The 19,239-nt window shown below is 42.6% G+C and overlaps 1 protein-coding gene across 1 annotated transcript in view; it reads right to left on the reverse strand.

The window, feature by feature from the left end:
* Nucleotides 1-19,239, reverse strand: part of DYRK4 (dual specificity tyrosine phosphorylation regulated kinase 4) — a 72,068-nt gene that overhangs the window by 28,587 nt on the left and 24,242 nt on the right. The window contains exon 5 of the mRNA XM_078849150.1: nucleotides 3,743-3,826. Within this exon, the coding sequence (XP_078705276.1) occupies nucleotides 3,743-3,826 (84 nt within the window). The remainder of the gene's footprint in view (nucleotides 1-3,742; nucleotides 3,827-19,239) is intronic.

Below are 19,239 nucleotides of genomic sequence, written 5' to 3' on the forward strand. Positions count from 1 at the left end.
TTGAGTGCAAAAATAGGTTCCAATCCTGAAAGAGATTGCCTGTGTGCTATCAATAGCAGGATCAAGACCATAGATTCGGTGCTGAAAGTTTTATACTCCTGTAGAATGTAAAAGCTCTGAAGAAGGAGGGAGTCTGGTTCCTAAGGCACTTATAATGACAAGGGGTTTTCCTGTATTTTATTAAAAAAACAAACCAAGCACCTGAGATGAATAAGTTTCAGAGTAGCAGCCGTGTTAGTCTGTATCCACAAAAAGAAAAGGAGTACTTGGGGCACCTTAAGCGACTAATAAATTTGAGCATAAGCTTTCATGAGCTACAGCTCACGTCATCGGATGCATTCAGTGGAAAATACAGGGAGGAGATTTATATACATAGAGAACATGAAACAATGGGTGTTACCATACACACTGTAACAAGAGTGATCAGGTAAGGTGAGCTATTACCAGCAGGAGAGCCGGGGGGGGGGGAAGAAACCTTTTGTAGTGATAATCAAGGTGGGACATTTCCAGCAGTTGACAACAACATCTGAGGAACAGTGGGCGGGGGGGGGGGAGAGGGAGGAGAGCGGGGGAAATAAACATGGGGAAATAGTTTTACTTTGTGTAATGACCCATCCACTCCCAGTCTTTATTCAAGCCTAAGTTAATTGTATCCAGTTTGCAAATTAATTCCAATTCAGCAGTCTCTCGTTGGAGTCTGTTTTTGAAGTCTTTTTGTTGAAGAAGTGCAACTTTTAGGTCTGTAAATCAAGTGACCAAAAAGATTGAAGTGTTCTCAGACTGGTTTTTGAATGTTATAATTCTTGATGTCTGATTTGTGTCCATTTATTCTTTTATGTAGAGACTGTCCAGTTTGACCAATATATATGGCAGAGGGGCATGCTGGCACATGATGGCATATATCACATTGGTAGATGTGCAGGTGAACGAGCCTCTGATAGTGTGGCTGATGTGATTAGGCCCTATGATGGTGTCCCCTGAATAGATATGTGGACACAGTTGGCAACGGGCTTCGTTGCAAGGATAGGTTCCTGGGTTAGTGGTTCTGCTGTGTGGTTGCTGGTGAGTATTTGCTTCAGGTTGGGGGGCTGTCTGTAAGCAAGGACTGGCCTGTCTCCCAAGATCTGTGAGAGTGATGGGCCGTCCTTCAGGATAGGTTGTAGATCCTTGATGATGCTTTGGAGAGGTTTTAGTTGAGGGCTGAAGGTGATGGCTAGTGGCGTTCTGTTATTTTCTTTGTTGGGCCTGTCCTGTAGTAGGTAATTTCCAGGTACTCTTCTGGCTCTGTCAATCTGTTTCTTCACTTCAGCAGGTGGGTACTGTAGTTGTAAGTATGCTTGATAGAGATCTTGTAGGTGTTTGTCTCTGTCTGAGGGGTTGGAGCAAATGCAGTTGTATCGCAGAGCTTGGCTGTAGACAATGGATCGTGTGGTGTGCTCTGGGTGAAAGCTGGAGGCATGTAGGTAGATATAGCGGTCAGTAGGTTTCTGGTATAGGGTGGTGTTTATGTGACCATCACTTTATTAGCACCGTAGTGTCCAGGAAGTGGATCTCTTGTGTGGACTGGTCCAGGCTGAGGTTGATGGTGGGATGGAAATTGTTGAAATCATGGTGGAATTCCTCAAGGGCTTCTTTTCCACAGGTCCAGATGATGAAGATGTCATCAGTGTAGCGCAAGTAGAGTAGGGACATTAGGGGACGAGAGCTGAGGAAGCGTTGTTCTAAGTCAGCCATAAAAATGTTGGCATAGTGTGCGGCCATGCGGGTACCCATAGCAGTGCCGCTGATTTGAACGTATACATTGTCCCCAAATGTGAAATAGTTATGGGTGAGGACAAAGACACAAAGTTTAGCCACCAGGTTTGCCGTGACATTATCGGGGATACTGTTCCTGACGGCTTGTAGTCCATCTTTGTGTGAAATGTTGGTGTAGAGGGCTTCTACATCCATAGTGGCCAGGATGGTGTTTTCAGGAAGATCACCGATGGATTGTAGTTTCCTTAGGAAGTCAGTGGTGTCTCGAAGGTAGCTGGGAGTGCTGGTAGCGTAGGGCCTGAGGAGGGAGTCTACATAGCCAGACAATCCTGCTGTCAGGGTGCCAATGTCTGAGATGATGGGGTGCCCAGGATTTCCAGGTTTATGGATCTTGGGTATTTCCCCATGTTTATTCCCCCCACACACACACTGTTCCTCAGATGTTCTTGTCAACTGCTGGAAATGGCCCACCTTGATTATCACTACAAAAGGCTTTTCCCCCCCTGCTCTCCTGCTGGTAATAGCTCACCTTACCTGAACACTCTCGTTACAGTGTGTATGGTAACACCCATTGTTTCATGTTCTCTATGTATATAAATCTCCCCTGTCAAGGTTCCTTCCCCACTCTCAATGCTAGGGTACAGATGTGGGGACCTGCATGAAAAACCTCCTAAGCTTATCTTTACCAGCTTAGGTCAAAACTTCCCCAAGGTACAAAATATTCCACCCATTGTCCTTGGATTAGCCGCTACCACCACCAAACAAATACTGGTTACTGGGGAAGAGCTGTTTGGAAACGTCTTTCCCCCCAAAATACTTCCCAAAACCTTGCACCCCACTTCCTGGACAAGGTTTGGTAAAAAGCCTCACCAATTTGCCTAGGTGACTACAGACCCAGACCCTTCGATCTTAAGAACAATCCTCTCAACACTTGCACCCCCCCTTTCCTGGGAAATGTTGGATAAAAAGCCTCACCAATTTGCATAGGTGACCACAGACCCAAACCCTTGGATCTGAGAACAATGAAAAAGCATTCAGTTTTCTTACAAGAAGACTTTTAATAGAAATAGAAGTAAATAGAAGTAAAAAATCACCTCTGTAAAATCAGGATGGTAGATACCTTACAGGGTAATTAGATTCAGAACATAGAGAACCCCTCTGGGCAAAACCTTAAGTTACAAAAAAGATACACAGAAAGAAATGGTTATTCTATTCAGCACAATTCTTTTCTCAGCCATTTAAAGAAATCATAATCTAACGCATACCTAGCTAGATTACTTACTAAAAGTTCTAAGACTCCATTCCTGGTCTATCCCCAGCAGAAGCTGCATATAGACAGACAGAGACCCTTTGTTTCTCTCCCTCCTCCCAGCTTTTGAAAGTATCTTGTCTCCTCATTGGTCATTTTGGTCAGGTGCCAGGGAGGTTACCTTTAGCTTCTTAACCCTTTACAGGTGAGAGGAGTTTTCCTCTGGCCAGGAGGGATTTTAAAGGGATTTACCCTTCCCTTTATATTTATGACATCCCCATTGTATTTTCCACTGAATGCATCTGATGAAGTGAGCTGTAGCTCACGAAACCTTATGCTCAAATAAATTTGTTAGTCTCTAAGGTGCCACAAGTACTCCTTTTCTTTTTTAGATGAATAAGTTATCCCTTTCACAGGAAATACTATGGAAGGGAATGGAAATTTTTAGAGTTGAAACTCACAGAGTTTCCCATGAACATATGGGGGGGGTGTTTGTCCCCCAGTGTGCAGCAGACATAGCTCAAAGTACTACTGAATGACTAGTGGGATCACAGACTGCACTCAGGTGCTAGACACAAAATTCCAAAGCTGCAGGGGGAGGGAAGGTGGGGAAGAAAAGGACTATTTGTCTCACCCTCCATTTTGGGAAACCATCTACTTAGGTTTATTATATTTGAGGTGCTCTCCTGGAAAACAAGCAGCAGAACATTCTTTAACATTGATGGAAGATTCACATACCTGATGGAAGACTTTGCTGGATCCCAGATGATTGCTCTCTTGAGCTGGCAGTTGAGACTGAGAAAATGAATCTACTTGGGAAGACTGAAAAAGATAGTTTGACATTTTGTTCAATAAAGTGATTCTGAAAGGTTACATTACAATGTTTTTAGTGTCATCAGCACTAAATTGATTACAACAATTTAATCAATGGTAAAAATGTAACGAGGACATGTACTGCTCCATTTTTTGAGAGGTATAAAATAACATCCATTAGTCATTCAGAAAATAGCACAGCTATTTAGATGACCAATGACTGCATTTTGAAAAAACAGCCTGCAAGGTGCTAAACGACTAATAGTTTTTCATATTCCGATTGGACTTTTAGCTGTCTTTTTATCAAAATAACATTAAATACTTTTGTTGTAAACATCTGTTTAACAACAGATTTAAAAGTGTAGGTCATGAGGCCAGATTCTGGTCTCAGTTACACCGATATAAAGCAGGAGTAATTCTTTTGAGATCAGTGGAGTTTCTGGTGTAAATGAGACAAGATTCTAGCCCATCACCTCCCTGTGGCAGAATGCCTCCCTGCACTGGAAATACAGCAACAACATGCCTGTTACTGGATTCAACTGTGGGGTGCAGCTAATTTCCCCTCGAGTGGTTGATATATGGGAGGGGCAGCCAAATCATTGTTCTTATACCATCTCCTTTTGTCTCCTCTCTCTTTAAAACTTTCTCCTTCCTTTCACTTCACCAAGTTTAATGGCAAGTTGAACCCATGTGATGGAAGTGGAACGGGGGTCTAATTATATGTTAATAGGCTGAATCTCCATTAACAGTTTGTGCTCAGCTGCACAAAGGCACTTTCTTAATGCACTATCTTTCATTTGTGTGACCAACAAATGGGTACAATCTTCCCTAATGCTCCACATTAAACACTCGGAGAGCTGCAAACCGGGTGAAATTCAGCAAAAAGCCCAAGTAAATGACCTTTGTGTGATGGAGCTACATAGGGCTGGGGAGGAATAGAATTCACTCAACAACCCAGATGGGCTGGAATAGAGACTGGGATCCATGCAGCCCCCTGCAGCCCTACCCCAACAAAGGATTTTTTCCCACTGGATTTGCACAACAGCAGACTTATCAGCCATAGCCCTGCTATTGCACCAGCTCACTCTCCTTGCTGGGATCAGAGTCTAGTTTTTCCACATGATCACACAACACAGCTGCTCACCCAGCAGGAGAGGAGCACAACAAGTCTTCTGCTGCAGGAGGCTTTCCAGAGCTTCTATGTTACTAGCTGAACTTCTCCCATAAAAAAAACAATGTTACAACATGGAGAGAATGGCCAGGTATCCTACAGTAACTGTGGTTCTTCAAAATGTTGTAGTCAATGTGGATCTGACTGTAAGGTGCAGGTGGGCCTTGTGTGTGAGATTGGATTCTTTTGAATAGCAGTGTCTGTCGGGGCTATGCATGTGCCTCCGTGTGCTCCCATAGAAGGGCATAAAGGGTGGGTCAGCCATGACCTTCTCTCATTTCCTTCACAATTCAAAGCTCATGTTGCTGAGGACATTGAAGAGCAGGGATGGAGAGCAGGTAGTAGGACCCACACAGATTACAATATCTCAAAGAATCACAGTTACTGTAGCATATGTAACCATTCTTTCTTCTTCCACATTGTGTCAGTGTGGATCCCACTGTGACTAGTAAGCAATATCCCCTCTGGATGCTGGGAATGAGGACTGCCAGCTGCGTCAGTCAAATAATGATTGGAGTATTGCTCGCTGGAACTTGGCATCAGGCCCAGCTGCTATATCAAGGGCATAATGCTTGACAAAAGTCAATGGATTGCTCTATGTTGCTGCTTTATGGATTTCAGATCTTCGACTCCAGGATGAAGACAGTGGTCAACAACTACTGTTCTCTGGCACAGTGGAATACTCTACAATAAGAATAAAGCTCAGGAGACAGAACTTTTTCCAGGGTCAGTCCAGTGAATTCCCACAGGAACTAAGAACCATCACAAACCTCACCACCCTCTGCTCCAAGTGCAAGGTGCATTTCTTTGACCTTGCCCTTTTCTAACGTAAATACAGAGCAACATATATATGAAACAAAAACAAAAATCCTACCAAAATAAGAAATGCCACTGCACACACTTCTCTCCCTGCGTAGAGGATAAGAGAATGAACATCACATGGGATTAACTTGCCATATGCATAATGAAGTGAAAGGAGGGAGTGCTCTATGGATATAAATTTCAAAGGCCTAAAAAGTTAAAGGCGTTTATAAACTCTTTCACTGTCTACCATGAAACAGTGATAGATAGGGGATTCACGCCTATGATTAAACGGAGAGCTTGGTTTTACTCGGTTACTTAGCAAACACCTAAAAGCATCTATTTATATTGAAAGTTTATTGATTAAATACACCCATACAAACCCACAAGAAATGAAAACAAGTATTTATACTGACACTGTGATTGAGTGATTATGCAAAACAAACTTCAGATATTATTAAAGTCTCTTTCCTTTTGGAGTTAAGGTATCAGAGTCTCTTAGTTTAAGAACAACTTTTAATTGATGGAAAGGAAACAGTTAATTTTATTCTCAGTCCTGAAGTACAGGGCATTCACAGACAGGAGAGAAAAGATGGGTGAAACATGGCTTTTGCTGATGTTTATGGAACACGGGACCGCTAGTTAGTTACAGGTGGATGCTTTGGCTGGCAAGTCTACCAAGACACTTGCTTCTTGGACCTTGATTAGTTACAATTTGGTGAGGGCCATCATCTGGTTGGATCCTTTCTCTTTAGACAAGGCAGGTTTGGATGAGTGCAGTATATTTGACTTCAAGATTTGAAAAGTCAAGAGAGTGAGTCAGGATAGAGGAAAGAAACAGAAGGCAGAAAATCACACAAGAAGGAAAGAGATTACTATACAGGATCTTACATGCCTTTGTCGTGCTGGCAATTAGATATCCCCACTGCTGGGCTGAGGATGATAAATAAATGATCTGGAGGATGGTGTGGATTGCACTCTCAGCAAATTTGCGGATGATACTAAACTGGGAGGAGTGGTAGATACGCTGGAGGGGAGGGATAGGATACAGAAGGACCTAGACAAATTGGAGGATTGGGCCAAAAGAAATCTGATGAGGTTCAATAAGGATAAGTGCAGGGTCCTGCACTTAGGATGGAAGAATCCAATGCACCGCTACAGACTAGGGACCGAATGGCTAGGCAGCAGTTCTGCGGAAAAGAACCTAGGGGTGACAGTGGATGAGAAGCTGGATATGAGTCAGCAGTGTGCCCTTGTTGCCAAGAAGGCCAATGGCATTTTGGGATGTATAAGTAGGGGCATAGAGAGCAGATCGAGGGACGTGATCGTTCCCCTCTATTCGACATTGGTGAGGCCTCATCTGGAGTACTGTATCCAGTTTTGGGCCCCACACTACAAGAAGGATGTGGATAAATTGGAGAGAGTCCAGCGAAGGGCAACAAAAATGATTAGGGGTCTAGAACACATGACTTATGAGGAGAGGCTGAGGGAGCTGGGATTATTTAGCCTGCAGAAGAGAAGAATGAGGGGGGATTTGATAGCTGCTTTCAACTACCTGAAAGGGGGTTCCAAAGAGGATGGCTCTAGACTGTTCTCAATGGTAGCAGATGACAGAACGAGGAGTAATGGTCTCAAGTTGCAGTGGGGGAGGTTTAGATTGGATATTAGGAAAAACTTTTTCACTAAGAGGGTGGTGAAACACTGGAATGCGTTACCTAGGGAGGTGGTAGAATCTCCTTCCTTAGAGGTTTTTAAGGTCAGGCTTGACAAAGCCCTGGCTGGGATGATTTAACTGGGAATTGGTCCTGCTTCGAGCAGGGGGTTGGACTAGATGACCTTCAGGGGTCCCTTCCAACCCTGATATTCTATGATTCTATGATTCTATGAGAACTGGATGTCATGATAGTGGGATAACTTCCAGCACTCGCAAGTGAAAACAAAGTTCCTTAAACAAGAGAAAGCCCAGCCAACCTTTCTCTCAGGAAGAAAGTTCTTTAGACTTGTCAAGATGAGTTGAGTTACCAACTGCTGGTAAGTCAGCAGATGAGCTGGGGGAAGAAGATTGTTTTTTTCAGTCTTTTTAAGGACCCAAAAAAGGAGTAAAAGTAGGGCAGTTTTTGTCCTCATTATTTTGTCCACCAATTAAATCCATTTCTGTAAGGCCAAAGTTGACATAGGTAAATTTTTTTTGTTTACCAAGTATGATCTCAACACAGTCCTTGACTTATTTTAGTAGGCCACATTGTTTGGACTAATACAATTTCTGTCTGGTTTTCTTGCACATTCGTCATCGTAAACAGCTTGACCTATTTTTCACATTTATTGTAACATCTTATGAACTTTTACATACTTTTTATAGTTGAGCTTAGGGTAACTTTGTAGGTCCAATAATCACAACAGGAGTATCTGAGTGCCTTCTCATAGTGCACAAGGAGTCCCAGCCTGGAGAACAGTTAGAAGGCATAGTGCAGGATCTTTGTGGTCTCCTCTGAGATTTGCCCCGATCAGCCAACCATTCAGACATAAGTAGATGTGAATTCCCTTCCTCCTTAAGTGTGCTGCCACCACAGCCAGGCATTTTGCAAACGCTCTTGCCAGGGGGAGTCCAAAAGGCAGTCCCCTGGGTTAGTAATGGTTGGGTCCCACTGTGAAGCTTAGAATCTTCCTGCAAGCACACACATCCTGCAAGTTCAGAGCCATGAACCAGTCCCAAGCTTGAAGAGATGGAACGACGGATGCAAGAGTTATCATCCTGAACCTGAGATAATGTATGTATCTGATTAATCTTCTTAGGTCTAGGACAGGATGAAGACCCCCCCACCCCCTTTCATCTTTAGAATCAGAAAATACAGGGAGTAGAAACCTTTCCCCCTGAATTGTGGTGGCATCTTCTCTACGGCTCCCCAGTGAGGCCACTTCTGCTTGTAACAGGCTCTTGTGAGAAGGGTCCCTGAAGGGTGGTAGGTAAACAGCAGGGTTAAAGAGTGGAACTGAATGAGATAGCAATGGGTGATGATCTCCAACACACATCTGTCCAATGCAGTGGCAGACCATACTTGCTGGAATGGGGTAAGGCAGCTTCCAAACATGGTGCTTTCTGGCCTGGATTTGATGTGGCTCCCAAGAGTCCTGTCAAATGTCTTGCTGTGCCATAGGAGTAGGATGCATCACTGAGGAGGAAGAAGCCTGGAGACCCCTCTTGTCTATCATCTTCTTGCCATAGTACTTATGTTGCATGGAGTGCTAACACGGCACCTGTTATCATGACTGGGATTGAGGACAGCATGGCTTGAACTATAGGGCTGGTGTGTAAATCCCCAAGGAGTGCGAGGTGGCCTTTCAGTCTTTTAGACAGTGCTGTCAGCTCACTTACTAAATAATTCACTGCCCTCAAAGGGCAGATCCTTGATCATTACATGCACCTCCCTGGGGATGCCTGATGATTGGAGCCAGGATACTCAATGTATAGTCACTGCCATGCCATAGATCTGGCCTCAGTGTTGGAAGTGCCCATTCCCATCTGTGTACCCATCCTGGCCTCCAACTGGCCTTCCTTGATTGTTCTCCTGAGTCACTCTGCCCCCTTTGTCATGTGGGGAGTTTTCAGAGAAAGGACATCACTCTATACCAGGCAAAAAAGTTCCATTTGTCCAGGAAGGCCTGGCAATTTGACACAGTGAGTTGTAATGAGACAGAGGAAAAAGATTTTCTCCCAAGTAGGTTGACCCTTTTTGTGTCCTTCTCCTTAGAGGTACTCTTGTTTGATTTAGATTTCTCCTGTACCACTGAAATGACTAACAGGCCTATGTTGTGGTGGGCATAGAAGTACTTGAACCCAGACTGAGGGACCTGGTACTGCTCTCTACCCATTCTGCACTTGGTGTTATCATGGCCAGCATCTATCACAGGCCCTTAGCTGGGTCAAGCAGCCCCTCATTTATAGGGAGGGTGATTCTGATTGGACCGAGAGTTGTCAGGATGTCAAACTACTTATGAGATTTCTCTGATATGACCCATGTCTCTAATTCCAGAGTCTCAGCAATTCTCTTAAACAGCTCTTGGAATGCCTCAAAATAAACATGCTGATGCTGAGGACACCACCTCATTGGGCAACAAAGATGACAGGCCTTTGGTGGTGAAACATTTTTTATTTCAGAAGATGGAGAAAGCTACTAGGGGAGAGGCTGTTCTAGATTTGATTTTGACAAATAGGGAGGAACTGGTTGAGAATTTGAAAGTGGAAGGCAACTTGGATGAAAGTGATCATGAAATGGTAGAGTTCATGATTCTAAGGAATGGTAGGCAGGAGAACAGCAAAATAAAGACAATGGATTTCAAGAAGGCAGACTTTAGCAAACACAGAGAGTTGGTAGGTATGATTCCATGGGAAGCAAGTCTAAGGGGAAAAACAACTGAAGACAGTTGGCAGTTTTTCAGAGACATTATTAACAGCATAAGAGCAAACTATCCTACTGCATAGGAAAGATAGGAAGTATGGCAAAAGACCACACTGGCTTAACCAGGAGTTTTTCAATGATCTAAAAATAAAAAAGAGTCCTACAAAAAGTGGAAACTAGGTCAAATTACAAAGGATGAATATAAACCAATAACACGAATAGGTAGGGACAAAATTAGAAAGGCCAAGGCACAAAACGAGATCAAACTAGCTAGAGACATAAAGGGTAACAAAAAAACATTCTGCGAATACATTAGAAGCAAGAGGAAGACAAAGGACAGGGTAGGCACATTACTCAATGAGGGGTGTGTGTGGAAATAATAACAGAAAATGTGGAAATGGCAGAGGTGCTTAATGACTTCTTTGTTTTGGTTTTCACCAAGAAGGTTGGTGGTAATAGTCAGTATGGATTTATCAAGAACAAATCATGTCAAACCAACCTGATAGCTTTCTTTGACAGGGTAACAAGCCTTGTGGATAGGGGGGAAGTGGTAGATTTGGTATATCTTCACTTTAGTAAAGCTTTTGATACTGTCTCGCATTGCCTTTTCATAAACAAACTAGGGAAATTCAACCTAGATGGAGCTACTATAAGGTGGGTGAAAAACTGGCTGGAAAACCATTCCTAGAGAGTAGTTATCAGTGGTTGACAGTCATGCTGGAAGGGCACGAGGAGTGGGGTCCCACAGGAATCTGTTCTGGGTCTGTTCTGTTCAATATCTTCATCAATGATTTAGATAATGATATAGAGAGTACATTTATAAAGTTTGCAGACGATACCAAGCTGGGAGGGCTTGCAAGTGCTTTGGAGGATAGGATTAAAATTCAAAATTATCTGGACAAACTGGAGAAATGGTCTGAAGTAAATAGGATGAAATTCAATAAGGACAAATGCAAAGTACTCCATTTAGGAATGAACAATCAGTTGCACACATACAAAATGGGAAATGACTGCCTAGGAAGGAATACTGCAGAAAGAGATCTGGGGGTCACAGTGGACCATAAGCAAAATATGAGAGTGTAACACTGTTGTAAAAAAACAAAACATCATTCTGGGATGTATTAGCAGGAGTGTTGTAAGTAAGACATGAGAAGTAATTCTTCCGCTTTACTCTGCTCTGATTAGGCCTCAACTGGAGTATGGTGTCCAGTTCTGGGCACCACATTTCAGGAAAGATGTGGACAAATTGGAGAAAGTCCAGAGAAGAGCAACAAAAATGATTAAAGGTCTAGAAAACATGACCTATGAGGGAAGATTGAAAAAACTGGGTTTGTTTAGTCAGGACTAAAGACTGAGAGGGGACATGATAACAGTTTTCAAGTACATAAAAGGTTGTTACAACGAGGAGGGAGAAAAATGGTTCTTCTTAACCTCTGAGGATAGGACAAGAAGCAATGGGTTTAAACTGCAGCAAGGGGGGTTTAGGTTAGACATTAGGAAAAACTTCCTGTCAGGGTGGTTAAGCATTGGAATATATTGCCTAGGGATGTTGTGGAATCTTCATCATTGGAGATTTTTAAGAGCAGGTTAGACAAACACCTGTCAGAGATGGTCTAGATAATACATAATCCTGCCATGAGTGCAGGGGACTGGACTTGATGACCTCTTGAGGTCCCTTCCAGTTCTATGATTCTGTGACATTATTGTTATTCTGACTCCAGGTCTAGCTCTTCCTCCTAGTCTGGCATAGGCAGTCTGGTCAGAGAAACTGGTGGGGAGAGTAATCTCCTCCTCTTCCCTGAATGCAGTGTCAAATGGCTCCTAGAGGCCTGTGATGTCAGACCCTAGTAAACCCAACTGGGCCGCAATGGCCTGCTATTGAGGTATGGCTGGCTTGTTTGATATTGGCCAATCCAATGCCATTCCTGTCACACAAGCAGCTGAGCCCTATAAAGAAGGCAGTGATGTCCCTTTCAGTGATGCCCACCACAGATCTCAGAGGAGAGTGTTCTGTGCTCAGATGTGGCGAGAATGTACGTTGCAAGGATGGAGAAGAAGAACAGACCTCCTCAGTGGGCAGTGCTAAGGGATATGGCACTCTTGGCAACAGGGCTTGCACGGTGTTTCAGAATCAGTGGCAGACCTGTTTTTTCCCCACAGCTTATTTTCAGCTGTAAACATTGATAGGAATATGAAGAGGCATGCAGCACACGAACGTCCCTGAGAAACACTGCTGTTCAAAAGAATCCAGTCTTAAGAACATGATGGGCACAAGAACCCTACAGTTGGCTCTACACTGGCAGATAGTCAAAGAGGAATCATTTATTTTCAATTTTGCATACTCTGGACTCAGTGAAAAAATTAAACATTTATTAACTCATCAAATTCTTGGGATAACCCAAAGCATTTGTTGGTAGAAAAAGGTCATATTTATAGAAAACATCTTAACTACTTTGTGACCTATTAGTCAAACCATGAGTTTACTGTAAAAGCAAGATTTTAAAGAAAGAAGTCAAAATAGGAAAGAGAAGCGGAGATAGAGCAGAAATTCACACATCAAAACTTCTCTAACCTTCAAGCTATTCAATCTGCACACAAATGGCATTCTTCTGAGGGCTCAGTGAAGCTTTAATAGCAGGCTGTGTAGTGAAGTCTCGTAACACTGAATCTTCTTTGGTTTTACAAGTATACCGTGACACATTTACTAATACATAATGAAGTATTCTCATATATCATTAAATCGAAATAAGAACTATCACAAATAAATGAACAAGCAATTCGACTGGAAGAGCCAGAATTTGAATTTGGAGTTAATGAACGTGAGATAGTGAGTGCACCAGCAACTGGCTAAGTGCTGTCACATGCATGTTAAAGCCAACATGCTGCAACTGTTATTATACATAGAATCATAGAAATGTAGAGCTGGAATGGACCTTGAGAAGTCATCAAGTCCAGCCTCCTGCGCTGCGGCAGAACCAAGTAAACCCAGAGAAACTCTGACATGGGTTTGTCCAACCCCCTGTTCTGAGAACCTTCCAATGACTGGGATTCTACAACCTCCTTTGGAAGCCCTGTTCCAGAGCATAACCACCCTTATACTTAGAAAACTTTTCCTAATATCTAACATCAATTTCCCTTGCTGCAGATTAAGCCCATTACTTCTTGTCCTACCTTCAGTGGACACGGAGAACAATTGATCTCTGTCCTCTTTGAAACAGCCCTTAACATATCTAAATGCCGTTATCAGGCCCCCACCTCAGTCATCTTTCCTCAAAGCTAAACATGCCAAGTTTTTTCAATCTTTCCTCATAGGTCAGGAGTTTAAAGCTTTTATCATTTTTGTTGCTCTCCTCTGGACTCTCTCCAGTTTGTCCACCTCTTTCCTAAAGCGTGGCACCCAGAACTGGACACCACTGGAGCTGAGGCCTCACCGATGCCAAGCAGAGCTGGACAATTAACTCCCTCCCATGCCTTACATATGACACTCACCCCAGAATGACATTAGCCTTTTTCACAACTGCATCACACTGTTGACTCATATTCATTTTGTGATCCACTATAACCCCCAGATCCTGTTCCCCAAGACTAGCACCTAGCCAGCTATTGCCCATTTTTCAGTTGTGCGTTTTACTTTTACTTCCTAAGTGCAGTACCTTCCACTTGTCTTTATGGAATTTCACCATGTTGAATTCAGACCAATTCTCCAATTTGTCATGGTTGTTTTAAAGTCTAATCCTGTCCTTCAAAGAGGTTGCAACCCCTCCCAACTTGGTTTCATCTGCACATTTTATAAGCATAGTCTCCACTCCATTATCTAAGTCATTAATGAAAATATTACATATTCCCAAACCCAGGACTGATCCCTGCAGGACCCCATTAGATATGCCCTCCCAGCTTGATAGCAAACCATTGATAACTAACGACTCTTTTAGTATGATCTTTCAGCCAGTTGTGCGCTCACCTTATCATAATTTTATCTAGACAGCATTTCCCTAGTTTGCTTATGACAATGTCATGTGGGGCTGTGTCAAACACCCTACTAAAATCAAGATATATCATGTCGACTGCTTCCTCCCATCCACTAGGCCAGTAACTCTGTCAAAGAACGAAATTAGATTGGTTTGGGATGATTTGTTTTTGACAAATCTACGCTGGCTATTCCTTATAACCATTATCCACTAGGTGCTTACAAATTGATTGTTTAATAATCTGTTTCAGTATCTTTCCAGGTATCGAAGTTAGATATGCTTGTCTATAATTCCCCGGGTCCTCTTTATTCCCCCCTTTTAAAGATAGATACTGTGTTTGCCTTTCTCCTGTCCTCTGGGACACACATGTCCTCCAGGAGTTCTCAAAGATAATTACTAACGGTTCCAAGACCACATCAGGTAGTTCGTTAAGTATCCTAGAATGAATTTCATCAGACCCTGCTGACTTCAATGCTTCTAACTTATCTAAATAGTCTTTAACCTGTTCTTTCACTATTTTGGCTTGCGTTCCTTCTCCCTTGTATATAATATTAATTGTGTTTGGTATCTAATTACCTTTAACCTTTTTAGAGAAGACTGAAGTAAAATAGGCATTAAACATCTCAGCCTTCCAGATGTCATCAAGTTATTAGCTCTACTCAACAGTTCTTAGCTTCCATTACTCCCTTCCCTACTCCCTTTGCTTCACTGCAGTACTGCTCTGCTATTTTAGTACTAAGCCACAATACAGCTCTATTATTGAACTTCAGTCCTACCCCACACCCTTCCTGCTATTCCAGCCCTTTCAAATAAAATCTTAGTGATTTTTACCTAGCCACATTCAGTTACCTAAAGAGGGTCATGGTGCTGTCCACCACCTGCTACATAATCTGCAATAATACAGAGACTCGTGTACTGGGTACTCACTACTTTGATAAAAAATGACCAGCAATTGCAACGTAATTGTACATAGTCTAAAAGACAGGCTTCTTCTCATTAGCTCACATAATTTAGTACTATGTTTTAAGCAGAATAATGAAATTTCTACAAGCGCAAGAATTAAAATGCAAGTCAATTCTAGTACAAAACCCCCTGAACATACTAGAATTATACAGCTAATATAAAATACACAGCTGCATCAAATACAGAATCCATTTTCTCCTTTTTTAAAAGGGTGTTTTATCCATGAAGGCCTCTCTCAAAACCGAATGAAGGCTAAGAATACACAGAGGCAACATAATACCAGAATACCAGAAAATATCAAATCCAGCAATGCATTTAAAAGTAGTAGCAAATGCACTATCACTCATTCACTCAGCACGCAACAGGAATACAAAAATTTCTCCCACCTTGTCAGTTATTTGTGGCAGCAAAACTGCTAGAGCTACTAACTGCCTGGCAGGCTGTTCATTCCATTTCAAAAGGGATTGTTAGAAAGTCCACCTTCATCTAGTCAGGGCATGTAAAGACTAGTTTTATCTACGTACCACACCTGATCTGAAACATGGATAAGCCTTCTGCTTGGCTTCAGTTTTAAATCTTCTTTCTAAAATGTGCCAACAGAGACTATTAGGTGCTGCAGAATTCTTTCAGGGGCCACCTATTCCATTTCTCCACCTCCCGCTAGACTGGGGTGGGCAAACTTTTTGGCCTGAGGGCCACACTGGGAAATAGAAATAGTATGGTGGGCCATGAATGCTCACAAAATTGGGGTTGGGGTGCGGGCCCTGGGGTACGGCTGGGGATGAGGAGTTTGGGGTGTAGGAGGGTGCTCTGGGCTGGGATTGAGGGGTTTGGAGAGAGGGAGGGGGATCAGGGCTGGGGCAGGGGGTTGGAGCATGGGGACAAGCTCAGGGGTGCAGGCTCCAAGCAGCGCTTACCTCAAGCGGCTCCCAGAAGCAGTGGCATGTCCCTTCTCCACTCCTAGGCGTGGAGTGGCCCCCAACCCTCGGAGTGGGGCCATGATGTGGCTTCCGGGAGCCGCGTGGTACAGCCCCCAACATGGCACCTGGCTGGAGCTTACAGGCTGGCTTAAAACGGCTCGGCCTGCGGGCTGGATCCGGCTTGCGGGCCATAGTTTGCCCACCTCTGCACTGGACCAAATCTAATTCTCCATATTTATCATGGCAAGTCAGTAACAGGAAAGGCAAATAGAACAATTATATTTGCTGTCCAACTTTGTTCTTCACTGAATAATCATCTAGAGCCTGTGGCACTGAAAAAGGGTTGTACCTGAGTCATTTATTTGCAAAATTTTCAGTCACAGAGAGCCTGTTAAACAGTCAGTGTAATTTCTTCACCAAGACTGCCTGCCTGGAAGATGATTGTCAATTAGTACATTCAAAATGGTCTTTCCAATTCGGCATTGTACTTTGTTTACTGAGGACCAAATTGTGGTATTTAATTAGTGGTTCAAGTTGGGGATGGTGCAGCCTGCTTCATGCAGTGCAAGATGGGAAGAGGATAGGCCATGGTCCCATCTCCTGTCTGCCCCCTTGGGGTGACATGAACCCTTGTGGGTTCACTGAGGGAGGAGTTTCTGCTCTCCCCCCAGAGAAGAGGTTGTAATTGTGAGTGTCTCTTGTATGCACTGTGAAATGGGGAAGGATCCTTGTACAATCCCCCTGCTCCAACACACCCAAGTAATGGCCTATCCCAGTATGACTCTGATTCTATAAACAAAATAGAATGGACTAGCTCTTGCTTAGAAACCAATGAATAAAACAACTGTACATAAAACCCAATCTCTCATTCTCAGGGAGTACAGTTAACAATTCCTGCCCTACACACACCACAGTTTCAATTGTTTAGCTAATGGGGACCCATCTCTCCAACACCAACTGAGAATTTTCAAAATACTGAACTCCAGCTTTTTGTGTCTAATAATCCATTGCAAAACTATATGCTGCAAATGTGAAATCATATATTATCTTCAGTTCTTTGACAACTCCTCCCTTCTTTCTCTGCACCCTGTTTTGATTCTTGTCATTGCTTTCTGTTTGTCTAATTTAGGGCCAATTCTCATTGACTTCTATGGGAGCTACATCTGTCCCTTGGGTTGTATTCTCTTTGAAGTAGGGATCATATCTTCATTCTTTCTGTAAAGTGCTGTGCATATTTATGGTGCTATATAATAAAAATAATGAATAATAATACTCCTTGTCTATGTCAAGGTTGTTGACATTGTCCTCTGGGCACCTGGATTCCTGAGAGCTGCAGGGGCACTTTACAGAACTGAAAGGCCAAGAATGATTTAAAAAGAACAGCACTTCTTGAATCAAAAGTAGTCATCCTTCCTTTACTCCTTAGCAAATAATGATGCCGTTTTTTTAAGTACGCACAAATTCCACCTCAGTCCATTACACATAGCATCAGCCCTAAAGACCACAGGAACAGTCAGATATCACCTGTAATAATATTAGGGGTTGGTCTTTCAAACTTAAAATACACAGTCATCCACAACAGCTACTCTCCTAAACAACCATCATCTTTACCAATCCGCCCAGAATTGTTTTCTGATAACACAGTTGAAGAGCAAGCTCATGTCTTTCCATATTCTCAGAAGTCTAAGCAATTCCCATGGCTGGTACTGATGTTCACTGTTGCATACACTGCTCCATCATGTGCCCCCTGGGAATAATGCTCTCACACTAAGCTATAGGCATACCTCTCTTCTGTTTCCTCATTTCTTCCACCTCTCCTGCCAACAAAATCCCCACCAATATAAAATCCTCATGCAAAGGGGACACATCTCCCTAATTTACACTCCAATTAGAACATGTGCTGTCATTATAGTAATCCAATTTCAACACCAGTGAGAATACATAGAGACTCCAAATAGCAGGCTTCAAAGAAAATGGTAAAAAGACAGCACAAGTGGGTCTCACTTAAAATCTGCACACACACGTGTGCACACAAACAAACATGCTTATGTGTGCACTAACACATTGAGTATTTCGATTCCAAATCTCATCTCTCCCTGGTGTACCAGGGATTTATATGAGTAACTTCCATTAAGTCTATTTAGTAAAGAAATTAGCTAGTAATAAACAAATTCAGCATTTATTTTAATAGTGCAAAATACAGTTCTGAAACTGGCATGTACCTGTGCCGTGCCCCTCCTGATGTAAAATAGGTTGTGAGTCTCAGAGAAAAAGGGTTGCATACATGTAATGTATTATTAACATTAGGGTAAGTACTGTTTATCCCCCTCACTGCTGTTATCTACTAGAACATTTTTTTATAAGCCACCATTCTGTTTGTGACCTACGGTACCAGGCACATCAGGCAGGGCAAGTGATCAAAAAATATCACATGTTGATTTCCTCCCAGTTTATTTGGAGCACATTAGTTAGTTTCATTAGAATGATTTATAATACATCTCTATAGGCCTCCACAGCATCAAGAGCCTTACTTTCGCCTCCCAAATGTTGACCCTTAACACGTCCATACTTTGACAGTACTCTCAAGGGGCTATTTCGGAGAAAGTGAATAATAAAGGATCTGGACATGCCTTTCAACTGTCTCTCATTATAAGGGATGTCTCCTGTGGTATTATCTTGATTTACCACATACACCCTCCTGTTTTCCACATTTTATTATTTTACATTATTCTTGACAGAACGCACAATTTTCTTATGTATATGTGGTATTTCTCCAGCGGACAAAGTCATTCCCTAGATAGGGTCTTCAATCAAACTTGAAAAGACACAAGTGACCAAATGTACAGCAGATTTTTTGACCACCAAATGGGTCATGTCAAGGCTTCCCTTCCCTTCCTCAGTTGCAAATGTCATGACACTTACTATGAAGAGCAATACTTAGAAGACAGCAGGTGATAGGCACCTGCTTGGAATAAAACTGATTCTCACTCAAGCTTCATTAAAGTAAAAAGTAGTTTCCAGAAAGAGCAAACTATAAACTACCAACAGATTTTTAAATAAATGTTTTACTGATACTTCAGTGAGATTCATATTCATCAGTGCAGTATTGGAGCACCTATCCTTGTGCAGTGTTATTATTCCCCATTTGCTAATGAGGAAACTGAGGCACAGAGAAGTTACATCTCTTGCCCAGATCACACAA

The sequence above is a fragment of the Lepidochelys kempii genome, chromosome 1 (genome assembly GCF_965140285.1).
Source record: "Lepidochelys kempii isolate rLepKem1 chromosome 1, rLepKem1.hap1, whole genome shotgun sequence".
Classification (NCBI taxonomy): domain Eukaryota; kingdom Metazoa; phylum Chordata; order Testudines; family Cheloniidae; genus Lepidochelys; species Lepidochelys kempii.